General features: G+C 54.5%; 5 protein-coding genes across 5 annotated transcripts; 2 read left to right on the top strand and 3 right to left on the bottom strand.

Annotated features, from left to right (window-relative positions):
• Positions 1-1,267: 1,267 nt before the first annotated feature.
• On the bottom strand, positions 1,268-3,519 carry HER10_EVM0006652 (acyl-CoA dehydrogenase). Its single transcript, XM_035476232.1, has 3 exons — positions 2,907-3,519; positions 1,988-2,848; positions 1,268-1,910 (listed from the first exon to the last, which is right to left on the bottom strand). Exons 1-3 carry the CDS (start codon positions 3,017-3,019, stop codon positions 1,544-1,546), a joined length of 1,341 nt encoding a protein of 446 aa, XP_035331547.1. The 5' UTR covers positions 3,020-3,519; the 3' UTR covers positions 1,268-1,543.
• Positions 3,520-3,812: 293 nt separating this feature from the next.
• HER10_EVM0012847 (ribosomal protein S12) lies at positions 3,813-4,657 on the top strand. The gene is made up of 2 exons (XM_035482227.1): positions 3,813-4,088; positions 4,148-4,657. The coding sequence occupies exons 1-2, from the start codon at positions 3,921-3,923 to the stop codon at positions 4,517-4,519; spliced, it is 540 nt and encodes a 179-aa protein (XP_035331954.1). The 5' UTR covers positions 3,813-3,920; the 3' UTR covers positions 4,520-4,657.
• Positions 4,658-4,708: 51 nt separating this feature from the next.
• HER10_EVM0005680 (glycolipid 2-alpha-mannosyltransferase) lies at positions 4,709-6,849 on the bottom strand. Its single transcript, XM_035475286.1, has 4 exons — positions 6,458-6,849; positions 5,416-6,303; positions 5,074-5,362; positions 4,709-5,020 (listed from the first exon to the last, which is right to left on the bottom strand). Exons 1-4 carry the CDS (start codon positions 6,506-6,508, stop codon positions 4,953-4,955), a joined length of 1,296 nt encoding a protein of 431 aa, XP_035331488.1. The 5' UTR covers positions 6,509-6,849; the 3' UTR covers positions 4,709-4,952.
• A 2,149-nt stretch (positions 6,850-8,998) lies between these two features.
• HER10_EVM0000394 (topoisomerase II-associated protein PAT1) lies at positions 8,999-13,243 on the top strand. Its single transcript, XM_035470179.1, has 2 exons — positions 8,999-12,569; positions 12,621-13,243. Exons 1-2 carry the CDS (start codon positions 10,288-10,290, stop codon positions 12,907-12,909), a joined length of 2,571 nt encoding a protein of 856 aa, XP_035331140.1. The 5' UTR covers positions 8,999-10,287; the 3' UTR covers positions 12,910-13,243.
• Positions 13,244-13,367: 124 nt separating this feature from the next.
• HER10_EVM0007106 (DNA-directed RNA polymerase III complex subunit Rpc37) lies at positions 13,368-14,683 on the bottom strand (the record flags this gene model as incomplete). Its single annotated transcript, XM_035476672.1, has 2 exons — positions 14,140-14,683; positions 13,368-14,065 (listed from the first exon to the last, which is right to left on the bottom strand). Exons 1-2 carry the CDS (start codon positions 14,642-14,644, stop codon positions 13,368-13,370), a joined length of 1,203 nt encoding a protein of 400 aa, XP_035331574.1. The 5' UTR covers positions 14,645-14,683.
• Between the last annotated feature and the right edge of the window lie 550 nt (positions 14,684-15,233).

The raw sequence follows: 15,233 nt of genomic DNA, 5'->3' as shown, positions 1-15,233 counted from the left end.
TGTTACTTCCTCAAAAGTCACCTCTCGTCCTATCGTTCTCGTCCCAATCAAAGACACGGTCAACGGATATGCCATACCACGGCTCAGCATGTCATCTGTAACGCTTACCTGAAACAAACCTCCCAACCAAGCAGCTCACTCGCTGCCAACCACTACACGCGGCTCAGCTGAACCAAGCATGCTGAAGCACATTGAGCCGCCCAAATGCATACTCAAGAGGTTAATGCCAACCATGGAAACACAAGTGACAACAACCACTTATGACTTATCCGAGGGGGTGGGAGAACACGTAATTCCAGCCCGCCAACTTCGAGGGCTTGACGTCGCGGAACCGTTTCGACCCACCCTCTCTCCGCGGCCGCCGTCCAAGGTGGTCCCCTTGCCCCAACCCACCCGGTCCGCGTAATGCCAAAGAAACCTCCCGAGACTGTCACTGTATCTGTATCTCTAATCTGGTTCGAAGATTGCGGCTCAAGCCGATCAACTTCTGTTACTCATGCCTCTCATCGTCCCTAATCAGATCGTCGAGATGCGATGAAGCCAATCATGATCCGCTCGGACATGTCATCGCGTAGTGATTTGAGCATTTTTTCGTAAATGCCTTCCTCGGGTCACGTTCCGCTCAAATTTCCATTGGTCTGTGTGTTTCTAATTGGCGTCTGTGTTCTGGTCTGAAGTTTGATGCGAAGCGTAGAATTGCTGTTGAGCTCATGCAGCGAATGCGGCATTTGCACATTGGACGCCTAAAATGGGATGAATGAAATATGTCAACGTCAACGACTCCTGGCTTCCACAAAAGGTCGGTAATTCATTTCATCTAGCGATTTGGTTTGAGCTTCATGAAATGACCTCTGCCATAGGAATTCCCTAAGGACGGTTCCGCCTCGATTTGGAGCATGAAGTACGAGGTATGAGATGCAGCCTATGAATAGTCACCTAGACTTTCCACACTGTAGTTCTTATGTGATGGGTAGGTTCCGAGGATGACATCATGTCAACTTTCATCTTTGGTGGTAGGAAATTGCAACTCGATCTGCCAGATGCTACCCAAGGTTGGCCCTACTCCATCAGCCTGGAGTAGAAGCCCTCGGCAGACTAGTATTTTGCCGGGAGTGAATCAAGTTACTTCCACTTGACAATGCCCTCTGGCCATTGTCATAATTAGACTAGAAACACCAACCATCATTAGCAATGGTCGACTCAGAGTACCTGTCGAAAGTGCCCTTCAAGGCTGACGCCATGAAGTTATGAAGGCAAGCCAAAGTCCTACGAGCGGATAGAGGCATCGCGGTATGGCGAGACTCGAATCACGCAGGGGACGCAACTTAACAATGAGGCTCTAGGGACTTTCCACATGAGATTTCATAGAGCATCTGACGAATCATCATTCGCGAGGCAATGCGCCCCAACACCGAATCGTGTCGCTTTTACTAACAAAAGACGCCATCTAGTAACCTACACGACTCCCATGGAAAAAGCGTTGCAACTTTGCAATTCGCCCTCTTCTAACATCACGATAGACTTGAGATAGCTACCACCCCCTTTATGCGGTATACTCCTTCTGCAACAACTTGGCAATAGTGTTGAGCTGGATATTGCTCGTGCCCTCGTAAATGGCGCCAATCTTGCTGTCGCGCCAAAACTTCTCGGCGGGGCCATCGCGGACGAAGCCCATGCCGCCCATCCACTCGATGGCGAGACCGCTCACGCGGCCAGCGACCTGGCTGGCGTACAGCTTGGCCATGGCGGCGTCCATGACAAAGTTCTCGCCCGCCTCCTTCTTGCGCGCCGCGTTGTAGACCAGCGCGCGGGCGGCGGCGATCTCGGTGTAGGACTGCGCGATCTGGTGCTGCATGCCCTGGAACTCGCCGACGAGCTGGCCGAACTGCTTGCGGTCGTTCCAGACGTATCTTTAGCGGTGTTAGTAAGACAAGGTTTACGAAGAAGTTTTTTTTTTTTTTTAAAAAAAAAAAGGGGGCGGTCTCACCTGACGGCATTCTCCCAGGAACCGAGAGCGAGACCAGTCATCTGAGCCGCGATACCGATACGTCCCTCGTTCAAGAGACCAATGGCGTACTTGTAACCCGCGCCCTCCTCGCCGAGGAGGTTCTCCTTGGGGATCTCGACATCGTCAAAGTTGATGACGCACGTGCTGCTGGCCTTGATACCCAGCTTCTTCTCCTTCTTGGCGATAGAGAATCCCTTGGCATCCTTCTCGACAATGAACGCCGTGATGCCCTTGTACCCCTTGGACGGGTCCAGGTTGGCAAACACGATGAAGAAGTCGGCCTCCTTGGAGTTGGTAATCCACATCTTGGAACCGCTAATCTTATACCCGCTCTCCGTCTTGGTCGCCTTGGTCGCCAGCGCAAACGCATCGGAACCACTGACAGGCTCGCTCAGACAGAAGCTGCCGACGGTGCTGGTGGCGAGCTTGGGCAGGAAGCGCTTCTTGAGCTGGCTGCTGCCCCACTTGATGATGGCCGTGTTGACGAGGGTGTTGTGCACGTCGACGAGGACGCTGACGCTGGGGTCGACGCGCGCGAGCTCCTCGATGCCGATGATGGCGCTGGTGAAGTTCATGCCCGCGCCGCCGTACTCCTCGGGGATCTCGACGCCCATGAGCCCCTGCTCGAACAGCTGCTCCACGATGGCCGGGTCCATGTTCTCCGCCTCGTCCATCTCGCGCACCTTGGGCGCGATCACGTCGTTGGCGAACTTGCTCACCGCCTCCTGCATCGCGGCCTCGACCTCGGAGAGGTGGGTGATGGGCGTTGGGGGAATGTCGGCGATGTCAAAGTGGTCGGCATTGCGGCGGCGCTGGGTGGTGGAAAGGGGTCTTGCGGTTCTGGAAGAGGGTAAATATTTTAGTATCTTTGCTTGAAGTCGAGGAGTTGCGGACTTACTGCTGGAGTGGGGAGAGCGCTCTGCCTGGTGTGCAAGTCCTCACCCTCGCGAGGGCAGCAACACCACGGCTTCCTCTCAAAGCAGGGCGAACGGCCCTAGCAATCGACGACATGGTATACGATGTGGTGTGTATATAGTCTCGAGATCACTCAAGCAAGTCGGTAATAGCAAAGAGAAAACAGGGCAAGAAGAACTCCGGAGGTGCGGGAAGATCTGGGGATCGTGGGAACTCCTCGGCTACTTATGGTCTCGCTCGGCCGTGCGGTGGCAGCTAACAGAGAGAAGGCAAACGCCCGGACGGAAACGGTCAATTGGCGTTGAACGGTTTCCCGAAATACAGCGTGAGATGATAAGGTAAGATTAATCGTAGACAAGGAGAGCAAGTCAGGAGTAATGTGTAGGTAGAGTAGAGTAGGCCACACAAAACAAGTCAAACATGCGGTGCGCCCTAGGCCGTGAACCTCAAAGCCATTCGAAGCCACGGTACCTGGCGGCTGGCGAACAGACACAGCGCCCGCTTCAGCCGAGGATATCCATCCCGCAGCGGGGGGAGACACTGGGGGGCCAACACTGTCCCAGAGTCCCCAGTTTTGCTCCAAGTCTGGGGGAAAGCCGACGGCGTAGCACCCAGATGGGCGACATGCCAGGGGTTTCTTGGGGTTCTATGGGTGACACGGTGACGCTAGAGTCGCTTACGTCAGGACTTGAATTCTTGCAACGGGCATGTGATGCACCTCTAGAGCCGCCCAGTGCGAGTCACCTAAGCCGATGCCGTCCGTGGTCCGAGTTGCAAAAGGTCGGAAGTGGGTCCGGGGGACGGAACGCGCTCCTCTGGCCTGAGGCGCCGATTATCGTTCAAGTTCAACCCCTTGCGATAGCCAATTGACTTAGGTAAGCAAAAAATCCAGCTCCAGGGATTCGAATGCACACCTAGGTGCCCAGTCGCGACGATAGCTTCCAGATCGTGACGACAGCAATTGGACGCCGAATACACTCGACACCAATTGCCCGACATGGCCAGCACACTCCTCAGATCCCTCTTCGCCCCGGCGATGAGGCCAGCGGCTTTCCCTCGCGCCGCATCCATCCTCACACCGACAGCGACCACCATCACCACCCCCCTGATCCGATCCTTCTCCTCGACGCCCGTACAAAATGCCACCATCATGCAGGTCCTGAGAGTTCGTCCTCCCTCCCTCACTTCCTCCACGAAATATTAACTAATTATTCAAAATCATAGGGCTGCCACAAGAAGGGCAAGCGCGCCCGTCACGCCGTCTCCCCCGCCCTGTCCGAGATCAACGCTCCCGCCCTCAAGGGCGTCTGCCTCAAGGTCGGCATCACCCGCCCCAAGAAGCCCAACTCTGGCCAGCGCAAGACCGCTCGTGTGCGCCTCTCCAACGGCCGCCACGTCACCGCCTACGTCCCCGGCGAAGGCCACAACATCCAGCAGCACAGCGTCGTCCTCGTCCGCGGCGGCCGCAGTCAGGATTGTCCTGGTGTGCGGTACCATCTCGTCCGTGGCGCGCTCGATCTCGGAGGTGTGGCCAACCGTGCTACTTCCCGGTCCAAGTATGGTACGATGAAGCCCAAGAAGGCTACTGTTTCTTAAAGTTGGAGGTCTTCAGTTTGGAGGATGATATGAGTGGAAGACGCTTGGATAGGCGCTGTGGAAGGGATTCAGAGCGGACGGGCATTTCCTGCCTTGTTGCGGTGTACGACTACTAGACACCATGAGACATATCAAGACGTGTACTACTACAATGTACAAAATACCAAAAGAGATTTCACAATTTTCAGGCATGTTCAAGAAGTTCAAGTTAAAGCTGGAGAAACACCAGACGGACCCTTCCATTTGCCTATATCTACACAGCAAAAAACGTGTCCAAGTCTTACAGAACCATTTACGCCACTCCACAGTTGGTACCCATGTGCCTGACCAGTGCCTCTCATCGATGCAGGTAAACTCAATTGGTGGCCTTACCCAAGGCCAATTCTGGAATTTGTTGTTACATGCCACTCTTTTATCACGCCCCCGTTTTGCTCTAGTCCTGCTGGTTCTCGTAACCCTCAGGCTTGTCCAGACCGTTGATCTCGAAGTAGCGGCTCGTGCCTGATTCATTGTTAGTGGTGTTTGCGAAGAGGTCATTATCACAGCCAACTTACAAGAGTAGCCCTTCCAGTCAAAGTTGTCCTTGGGGTTGCAATGGCAGCGTCTGTCGAGACGAACCTTCTCGCCAGTGGGGCAGTGGGTGAAGGGAACGTGGTAGTAGGCGATATCGTTGAAGAAGTGAATCTGGTCCTTCGGCAGCATGAGACCGGCGGCGATGGAGTGCACAGGCGCGTCACCCCAACGCTCGTAGAAGAAACCACCATCCTGGTCGAGGGACTCGAAGTAGTCGATGTAGGCCTTTGAGCGGAGCCAGTTGAGGTCACCAACTTCAAAGTTGGACCACTAGTCTCAGTCAGCAATGTCACTAGCAAAGTCCTCTTAGTAGGCCAACTTACGAAATGGCAGTGGTTGTAAGAGTCACCACCGTCGTCACTGAGGAAGCCCATGGAGTTGCCCTCGGCAATGTGCTCGGGGTGGTTCTTGATGAACTTCTTGGTGCTGTCCCAGAGAGTGGGGATGGTCTCGACGTACTCGTACAAGCTCAGAACGAAGCTGTACTTCTTGTTGTTCTCCTTCATGAAGCGGAACGGATCGTAGTGGATATCGCAGAAGAGCTCAATGGAGGGCTCAACACGCCAGTAGTAGTCGTAGTTCATCATGGCCGGCTGGCGGAAGAAGAAACCAGACTCGAAACGGCACATGTGGCGGTAGCTCACAGAGTCGCCGTAGATGATCTTGCGCTGGGCCATGTCCTCGCGAACCTTGCGGGCCTTCTCCTGGTCAATGTGCTCAGGGAAAGACCAGTGCTCCTTGGGGATCTCGCCATAGTGAGTCTTGCCGGAAACAAGGGAGGTGGTGACCTTCTTGAAGGTGGCATCGAAAGGCTTGTCGTTCAGGAAGACCCAGTCATAGTTGTAGCGGCGGTTGAATCGGTCCTCAACCTGACGGATGGAGCGGGCAATGTCCCAGATATCGGAATTACGGGCGAGGGTGACGAAGGTGGCATTCATGCGCGGGCCGTCTGCAATGCCAGAGAGCTCATCCCAACCAGGCTCGTTCGGGGTCATGGCCATGGGCCAGTCCTTGGGGTTGTATGGCTCGCCGACCTTGGGGCTCTTGGTTTCGGAATGAGCGGGCTGCTTGGGCTTCTCGCCCTCCTTGTTCTCGCCTTGCTGTTGCTGCTGGCCGCCGGCTGGAGCACCGCCGGGTTTGCTGAAAGAGCCATCCTGAAGCCTTACACCCTCGTAGCTAGAGTGGGAAATGAAGTAGAAAACGGCGAGGCCCTGCGCGAGAAGGTGGATGTAAGCACGAAGTCATGAAGTTTCTTTAACGTGTGTATCATGGGAATGTCGTCGAGATGCGAAAGGCATTGTGCCGCGCGTCTAGGGATCAGAGCTGACTGCGCTCGCGCAGAGTGGGAGCTGGGGATCAACTTACGAAGAAGGCGAAGAGAATGTATCGCACATAGCGTGCTGAGCCTGTCGCCATCTTGACCGGTGTATTCAGGCCTTGAATGGAAGCCTGGTTCGGTTGAAAATGGATGAAGCAGAATGGAAGAATAAGAGAAATCCCGTTCTTCCCCCGAGATGAACAAGGGCGACTGGGAAGGGAAGGGGAAAAATAGAAAAGAGGTGCACAGGAAGGGATACGTATTCGTACGAGTCGACCGGCTGAGAGAGAAGGATGGCTTCAGGAAAATGTTCAGAGGAGCTGGAGTACCAGGAGCGCGCTAGCAGCCACGCATCCCACTGGATTTGGGGGACCTGAAGGAATCTCACAGGGTTGGGAGGTACGAATGCAGCGTACGCGGTGCGTCCACCCCGAGAAAAGGGAGCGCTAGCAGGAAGTACCGCGAGGTGGAATAAAGGGGGTGGGGCGACAACTGGCCTGCTCCCAGGAGGTTTGCAACTCAAAAAGAGCAGCCAGGGGGCATATAGAAGTATCTTTACGCTCAATCTTGTATGAATCTCTACTTCGGCTTCCAGCTCGAGGTATCTCCCACTTCTCGCGACTGAGATTGATGGAAGCAGACCTGAACTCAACAGCTGCATTCACCCATATCTTTTTCTAACAAACCCCATGCAGAAACGAGGATGTATAATTACGTGCGAAAGTCCACATGGCTCTATCTGGGCATTTCTCAAAATGCTTATGCAGAGCAACATATGGACGACGGCAGGGAGAGGTCGAATAGGTATCACCACAGAATCGCGGATGCAGACGATACAAAGTACACGAGACATGCATTCTGGGCATGGCATGCTTTTGACAACTAAGTATCCTCCACGTACCTCTTTCCGCTGCAGAGGGCTGCCGCGTACCCGTTCCCAGCTCTTGGGCATCCTGTCTCCATACGATCGGGGACAGGGAACGTGGCCACTGTCGGAATCTGCTGCAGCGGCCTCCCGTCAGCCCTGGGAGTCAGGTCCGTAGACCAGGGGTCAGAGGGTGAGCTTTCTCTTCCATTTGGCACTGGCTGAGCGACGGGACCCAATGGACGGGAAATCTCTCCGTACCATCCAACTTCACCCTGCCATTCAGCAATGGTAGACTTAGGGACGCTATCACGTATAGTCTAGAGCAGGTACTGCTTGTACACATGGTTGATACCCCAGAAAAGATAATCATCATGTCTGAAACTCACTGTCATCCCTTCTGCCCTGCGTTCCAGAGCTTCTCAACCCCCTGTGCTTTCTTCTGCGATGGACATGTACTTCGTACTCCGTACACATTTCCATTTTAATTGCCCCTGGCAGATCAAGCTGCCTCGTGTATATTAGCTCAATGTGCAGATACGCTGAGTTCGATGTCTGGACATGTTTTATTTTATCCAAAGATTCCACACAAACGATGGGCCTACTAATACCGTACGAGTCGCGATTCTTGTGGAAGTCCGGGAGAAAAGTACCTCATCCTCAATAGTGTCGGATCGTGGAATTCTCACCCGGCTCTTGGCGACTTTTTCAGCATCGAATCAATAGAGCACATTTCGATAACGCCAAATTGGCTCTGTTGCTAGGCTCGTGTGGCTTCCGTGCCCTTTAGCTGCTTGCCGCTCGTATCCCGCCCGGTGCCGTGCAGCAAAGATCGCCGTGCCTTTTGCCCCCAAAAGCTCGTGCCGGGAGCTCAGCTCAAATGCTGCAACCGACTCTTTCGTCTGCAAACAACGACATAGCAATAGGTACTATAGGTGCAGAGGTATTCAGTTGTCAGCATGTGCTCGCGTTCGGCTTTGCTCTTGCATCTGGAAACGTTCGACCAAAGCAGTTCATGCGACTGCCTGATCTTCTTCAAGAGATGTACAATCATCCCGAAGGATACATGATGCACCGTTGACAGCGGACTGCCCGGAAGATCAGAACACCACAATGCAGGGCACAGAGCGCTTTGCTGGTCGTGCTCTTATGCCCGCAGCGTCAAATCTGTAACCAAGCGCCTTATTTGGTACATGGAGCATTCCGAAGAGACAGCCAGCCACCATGTTCGACCGTCTATTCTAGTCGAGTTGATTCGGGGTCACCAAACGGGATGAACCCGTCAACATGTCGCTTCCTTGTGATTGCTTGGTAGGCTTGCCGCGCAGATGAGCCCGGCTGGGCGGTAGATTCCTGTCTGGCGTCACAAGTGCCCTACGTTCCAACTGAATCTGGCCAGTATCGCTCATCGATGTGCTCAAATGTGAGAAGAGAGCTTGGAATATGTGCGTAACCCACCGATTTCTTATCGATGTTTGATGGCTGAGTCAAGGGAGTCGACTAAACAGCACAGCTAGGTATTGAGAAGAGTCGAGACGAGAGTTGAGGCCTTCAGTGATATTGGTTATTGTCATGAGCCTCCATGCTTCACAACTGAAGTAGCAAAATTTTGGTTTGAGCTCCTGCTCTGTTGCTAACACTTGGTAATCGTTTTTCTGACATCGGACAACATATAGATTGCCGACTGAACTGAGCTATTCATTCGCACGGGGGATGTCGAAGACAGCCTTACAATGCAAACAATCTATAGACACTGACCTCTCAGTTGTCGAGATGAATCCAGCTCAATTTTATCCACAATATCAAGATGTTGACATTATCATGAGTGAAACAAGGTGAATGGTCAGTATAAAACAGATAAATACTGTTCACAGGATGCCTCAAGGCAGCATTCTAAACAAGGCTGCAGACATATCCACTTTTCAGTTTAATTCAAGAGATATTGACAGCAACCATCAGTGTGTGGCGGACTGTGAGTCTCCCAATTTTAAGCTTCCTACACAGTTGAACAAATCTAGACAGACCACAGAATCATTCCAGCCCGGACAAGTGTGATTGCATCACCTAGAAAGCAGGGTGCAGTTGATGATGGGTGTCACCCATCCAGATCCCTGGCTAGGACCCCTCTATCCACACTCGGCGAGCAAATACAGGCCACGATGACGAGAGGGGCTATCCCCAGGCCATCCCCCAAGCAGCCGGCGTATGACTAACCTTTCACGTGACTCCAGTCCTCCCAGCTAAGCTGTTCAAGCTTGCTCATTGGCTCGGAGTGAGCCATGTAGTGGGGTCCCAAGGCTCTCGAGCCTCAATTCCTCCCCACGGATGCGAATGGTGCATCACCACTTTGGCCATCGCAACCCAACCTCAGCGACGCGACTCTTTTTGCTTCCTTTCACGCTCCGAATCTCACCTGGCGCATTGTGTTCAACCTTGTGCTCTGGTGAATACCTTGTCTCTGGATGTCAATTCACTGAGCAGACCCGGCCACAGCACCCCTGTTTATGCCTTGTCGCTTTGCTCTCCGTTTTGGAATTTGTCTTTGACGACATCATGATAGTTTTGCGAGCTGCTACACCTAAATCCACAGATCTCTCGTTCTCTTAGTGGTAAGTCGCACAAACTCTCTTGTCTTTTTGATCTTGATTTTGAGTTACTGGGGGCTTCTTGTCACGATTTCTGTCCCTGCAGTCCATCTCTACAGCGGCAGCTGCGGCCACTGCCTGGACTCATGGAGGCGAGAGAGATGCCGGGCAGCTTCCTTGCCACACCACTCTAGCTACGATGATCCTATGAAGCGGGAGGGACCACTCACTCTTTCCCTTCTTGAGCTTCTCAGGCCCATCTCAGTCCTTGGGCTTCTCCCTTCTCTCACCCTACCTTGCTATCTCCAACATCTCTTCCTCAGCATCTATTTGCCTCACTTCATCAGAGACCCAACTCCGATGCTGACCACGACCTAGTATACAGCTATTTCTCTTATTTGAAACGAAGACGGACTAGTTGTTCAACATGTCTTTTTTCGGCTTCGACCCTACACGCCCTGCTGGCCATAACACGGCGGCGCCAGGCTTCTCTCAGACCCACGATCCTTTCGCCGGCCTTTCGCGCGGCGATGCCGAGGACGACGACGCTGTCGAATTCGACGATACGTATGATGGACTAGGCGATCAACTCGAGGAAAGCGGCGATGCTTTCAACGACGATACTTTCGGAGGTGGTGGCCCGACTACCATCTCGAATGCCCCTGTCGGAAAGGACTTCGACTTCTTTGGCCAAACGGCAAAGGTGTCTGACGCCATCGAAGAGGAGCAGGTCCGCTACAGCCGTCAAGTTCCTGCCGCAAAGCCTGCTCCTGCTCCTGCGCCCGTTCAGCAGCATTATCAGCAAGCCCAACATCCGCAGCAATACTACTACCCCCAAAGCCAGCAGGCCCCCAGACCTGTTCGCACTGGCTATGAGAAGTACAAGGATGCGGAACCCATTCCCGACCTGCACGTCGACGCGTCGCTTTGGGGCATGCCTTCCAAGAAGACCGCTATCCCCGAGCCTTCCCCGAAGCCGCAGGCTGTTCCGTCCGCCAGCAGGAAGGTCATGAGTCTGGAAGAGGTGGAGAAGGCAATGCGAGAGCAAGCCACCCAACGAACCCCTCAGCCAGCTTTCTCGGAATCCGCGCCGCCTCCTCAGGGCTACCCAGGGCCTGAGTACGGCTACGGACGGCCCGAGCCTGCCCAACAGCAGTCCTTCCATGGTGTTGAACATCATCAACAGCGCGGTGGCCAGCCTCAACAGCATCCTGGCCATGGACATCCCGTACAGATTCTGCAGAGACCTCAGTCTATTACCTCCAAGCCGACCCCGCCCGTTCAAGGAACTCCCAGCCCGCTTGCTCAGCCTCCTCACTCCCAGGCCCCACCTTCGCAGCCGACTCAGATTCTTCAGAACCCCAACAGACTCTCAGGTGATGCCGCACGGCTTGGCGCTCATGGCCCTCAAGCTCATCACCCGGCCCACGGCCACCAAGGACACCGTTCGCAAGGTTCCATGGGACGGGTTCCATCCGCTAATCAGCAGCAGCAGCAACAGCAGCAGCATCTTGCACACCTGTCAGAGGACGAGAAGGCCGCTTACCTTGACCAAGAAACCAAACGTGCTAAGCGCAATCACAAGATTTGGCTCCTGTCCAAGGATAATGGCCTTATGACACCTCAAGACAAGAATTTCGTTACCCGCATCCAGCTGCAGCAACTGGTCTCGGCCACTGGCAACCCTATTGACAACACCAACGACGATTCGTTGACTGAGGATTTCTACTACCAGGTCCTTAGCCAGATCCGTGGCGGCCAGCGTCAGAACCCCAACCAGCCGTTGAACAACTTTGCTCAAACCTACCTCTTCCAAACCGGCAGCCGCCAGGGCAACATGAGAAGACAGGGACGTGCGGCCGAAAACCATGTTCAGCGAATGGAGCAGCAAGTTCAACGTGCTGTCGAGGCTGCCAAGAACAAGCCGAAGAACCCCCAGCTGGTCATCGCTGGTAGTCTCGGAAAGATTTCCTTCAGCAACGCGAAGACGCCCAAGCCCCTCCTGAACATCAAGCGAACTGACAGCAGTGGAGATGCCAACCGTCCTGGTAACGGCAAGCGTCACGGCGAGTCGAACAGCCTGGACCGCAAGGCTATCTTGCGAAACATTGAGAAGGTCTACAACACCATTATGAAGATGGAAGATCATGCCCGCTTCATTCCCCCTCCTCCCACAAATGGAAACGACGAAGAGTTCCATGCCAAGCACCAGGAGTGGTTGGAGACGGCTCAAGCCTACAATGCGCAGCTCTGGAACGATCTTAAGGTCCATGAGCCTATTGGCGCTACTACCCTCCACCCCTTCATTGCATTCCTGTCCTTCCCCAAGGGCAAGAAGGCCATTCCCCGCGTCTTCCGCCACATCAGCTTCGAACAGCGCACCACGATTTTGACCATGATCATTATCCACCTGGACCAGCTTGATGTGGTTTATGGAGCTCAGACCACTGACGGCGAGGTCAGCCTCAACGCTGCTATGCGTGAGAGCATTGAGCTTTTCTCGGCAGCCGTCATGCCGAGCCTGTTTGCTTACTTCAACGAGACGGAGTTGGACATTGTGACGGGCGTTCTTGGTCTTATCAGCACCAAGTTGAACATTGATCTCATTGCCAAGACTCGGGTTGGATGCTCAATGCTGACTCTCATTTTGAGCCGAGCCGAGCTTCTGAAGCAAGGTGGCGGAGGTAGCCCTCAGCTGTGGGCTGAGTGGTAAGTAAAGCAACATCTAGTCAGCACCCACATGTATTAACACTTTTCCAGGGAACAAACCTTCAACATGTTCTTCAACAAGCTTGAGCCCACCCTCCACCACATCTTCCCCGGCAGCGTCAACACCGGAGAAGACGTTGTGGTTTGGCAGCTCCTCGCTGCGGTTGGTGTCAGTGCCAACCCTGAGCAGCAGCAACGCCTGGTCCTTGCTGTCAAGGACCGCGTCCTCGACACCGTTGCGCACGCAAAGACGCTCCCGGGCGCCATGGCAACTACTCGGTTGGCCACTGTCAACCTCTTCATGCACTCCATTGGTTTGGATGTCGAATTGCTTCAGTAAGGGGATATATTAGTGGAAGAGAACGTGCAATCGCGGCGTTCATTGCGCCATTCGCGGTTGGAGCGCATTACAATTGACTGAAGAAACGCGTTGGGATGCTTGGGATATAAAGGGTCTTACGACGCATGGCCCGTGATTTTTTGAGGGCTTTGGGGCCGCTGCTGGGCTGTAGTACTGGGACTGCAGTTTGATGGAGGCTTCAACATGCGACGATGGCTTGTCCCGTGGCAATATGCACAAACATATCTTGTGTACAATACGCACACGACTCTATGAGATGGCGCCGCCATATGAGTATCAGGGGTGGGTCGAGACCAGTCTTGCTAGTTAAAGCAAAATAAAATCTGCATTTGAAGTTTAAGCAAAATCTCATCTTTTCTGAGTGATCCCTTATCTATAACACTGTAACGCCTAAGCTATGCAAAACGAACCCTCCCGTCGAGTAGACTGACAGTTCATTATGTGAGATCCATGCTTGAGGATGCTTGCGCAGGCGCAGCTCTTGCTTTGCCTCCACGCCGTGCGCCCACAGCACCCCGGGCCTTGGGCTTCACCTTGCGCGCCTGCTCTTGAGCAGCGGCCACAGCTGCCGCCTCAGCTTCCAGTTCCGCCTTCGTCGGGACCTTTGGCTTCTTGATACCGCTGACAGCCTCCAAGAGCTCGTCATCGCCCCATTTGGTCTCCAACCTCGCCACCTTGTCAGCCAGATCCACCACTGGCTTCTCCTCCTCGGCCCCGTCAATGGCGGCCTTCTTCTTCTTTTCCTCGTCCTCTTCGTCGGCGATGGGCGCGGGCTTCTCCCCGGGAGCGCGCATGATGAGACTCTCCTGGTAAATCTCCCAGGCCGCCTCGTTGTCCTCGTCGGTGTACTTTAGCTTACGCCAGTTCTCCATCTGGACGGAGCGGAGGCGGTCGGCCATGGTTTCGCTCTTTGCGGTGGCGCCGTCCTGGGTCGTCTTGATGGTCATGTGGATCGCGCGCGCGGCGGCCGATTGGGGGCCCGCGCCGCCTGCGCCTCCGGGCCCGGCTGCTGCCGCGGCGGATTCCTTGGCCGCTGCGGCGGAGGCGTTGCGCTCTTGTTGGGCTACGGCGTCGACGTGGTGGAGTTGGGGGCGGAGGTGGACGAGGTTCGTCACGGGGGTGAGGTGGAGGTCCTCTGAGCAGGGGAAGTTGTAGTTAGTAGACTGGACATGTCGAGGGCTAGAAGGGGAGGCGAGAGGAGAAACTCACTTCCTTGGAAGACGCCAATCATGTACTGAACCTCCTTATGGTCAGGACATTGACCGCCGAGCGTCTGCGTGCGGAGGACCTTGTCCTGGCGCACCGCCTCGGGCCACTCGAGGTACAAGTCATCCTCCAAATCGACGTCGCCGCGTCTCTTCTGCCTAGGCGGCGGCGCGCCGACGCCGAAGCCGCCAGACAGGCCGTGTGTGCCGCCGTTCTTGGACTCGAGACTGGCTTTCAGCTGGCGGCCCCACTTCATGCCCTTCTCCTTGTCGTAGGACTGGGTGTAGTCGAGGGGCACGTCGACCTCGACCATGCCGGAGCGGCCCTTGAGGCGCATCTCGGTCGGGGCGGTGGTGCGCGGGTCGGTGCGGTTGGGCTGCTGGAGGACCCAGAGCTTGCGGCCCTGCGGGAGGGAGGGGTTGAAGAAGACATCGTAGGAGGCGACGACGGGGTCTGGGTCGAAGGATTCGTTGACCTCGGGCTCCATTGTTGCTGTTGGGGCGGTCATTGTTGTGGTTGTTGGTCACTTCGTGACTCTTGTTCCCCCGTGGATTGTGGTTTGCGGTTTGAAGTCGGGAAATTTTTGGATTGCGCCGGTGAGTCCTTACCCCACGGCGGGATGGACGTCAGTGCTTATCGATAAGAGTGCTGGAGCTCATCCTTGTCCGAGGTGGGGGACGACCTTCTCGTAGCTCCTTTCTTTGACTACACCCTCGTTTCCTCAAAGAAACACAAGTTGACCTAAGGCAATTGAGACCATTATTTTCTTTGCCAGTGTTTCATTTCAATGGACCACAGTACATGAAGTTCATCAACGTAGCGAAGTGTTCGCCAATCCTTAGATGGACGGAACTCAATTTGCCTGGGAACGACTTGGCTTGAGAAGTATAGCTCAGTTCCACCAATGTGGCTCCGCAGCCATTAACACCAGATGAGAGCAGCCGTTACATCGCCTTCACATTTGGTCTGTAACGAATGCTGCAAATCAAAACTCTCCAAAATGTTGTAAGCGGTCTCAACACTATGGGATCATCTGCCGCATGAGTAGTCTGAAGGATCTCTCTAGTTCCTACGCCCCGGCACATCACCTTGTGCTT

Source organism: Colletotrichum scovillei (genome assembly GCF_011075155.1).
Source record: "Colletotrichum scovillei strain TJNH1 chromosome Unknown Contig00007, whole genome shotgun sequence".
Classification (NCBI taxonomy): domain Eukaryota; kingdom Fungi; phylum Ascomycota; class Sordariomycetes; order Glomerellales; family Glomerellaceae; genus Colletotrichum; species Colletotrichum scovillei.
Note: the sequence above shows the minus strand (reverse complement) of the source record. Positions and strands in the feature narration are given on the sequence as shown.

What these genes read in the sequence shown, in the direction of transcription:
- HER10_EVM0012847 (XM_035482227.1), top strand. Translation starts at nt 3,921, where the DNA reads ATGGCCAGCACACTCCTCAGATCCCTCTTCGCCCCGGCGATGAGGCCA. An exon ending in CCATCATGCAGGTCCTGAGA is followed by an intron (nt 4,089 to 4,147) that starts GTTCGTCCTCCC and finishes TCAAAATCATAG; the next exon opens with GGCTGCCACAAGAAGGGCAA.
- HER10_EVM0000394 (XM_035470179.1), top strand. Translation starts at nt 10,288, where the DNA reads ATGTCTTTTTTCGGCTTCGACCCTACACGCCCTGCTGGCCATAACACG. An exon ending in CCTCAGCTGTGGGCTGAGTG is followed by an intron (nt 12,570 to 12,620) that starts GTAAGTAAAGCA and finishes ACACTTTTCCAG; the next exon opens with GGAACAAACCTTCAACATGT.
- HER10_EVM0006652 (XM_035476232.1), bottom strand. Translation starts at nt 3,019, where the DNA reads ATGTCGTCGATTGCTAGGGCCGTTCGCCCTGCTTTGAGAGGAAGCCGT. An exon ending in GCGCTCTCCCCACTCCAGCA is followed by an intron (nt 2,849 to 2,906) that starts GTAAGTCCGCAA and finishes ACCCTCTTCCAG; the next exon opens with AACCGCAAGACCCCTTTCCA. An exon ending in TCCTGGGAGAATGCCGTCAG is followed by an intron (nt 1,911 to 1,987) that starts GTGAGACCGCCC and finishes ACACCGCTAAAG; the next exon opens with ATACGTCTGGAACGACCGCA.
- HER10_EVM0005680 (XM_035475286.1), bottom strand. Translation starts at nt 6,508, where the DNA reads ATGGCGACAGGCTCAGCACGCTATGTGCGATACATTCTCTTCGCCTTC. An exon ending in ACATTCTCTTCGCCTTCTTC is followed by an intron (nt 6,304 to 6,457) that starts GTAAGTTGATCC and finishes CTTCTCGCGCAG; the next exon opens with GGCCTCGCCGTTTTCTACTT. An exon ending in TGACTGGAAGGGCTACTCTT is followed by an intron (nt 5,021 to 5,073) that starts GTAAGTTGGCTG and finishes ACAATGAATCAG; the next exon opens with GCACGAGCCGCTACTTCGAG.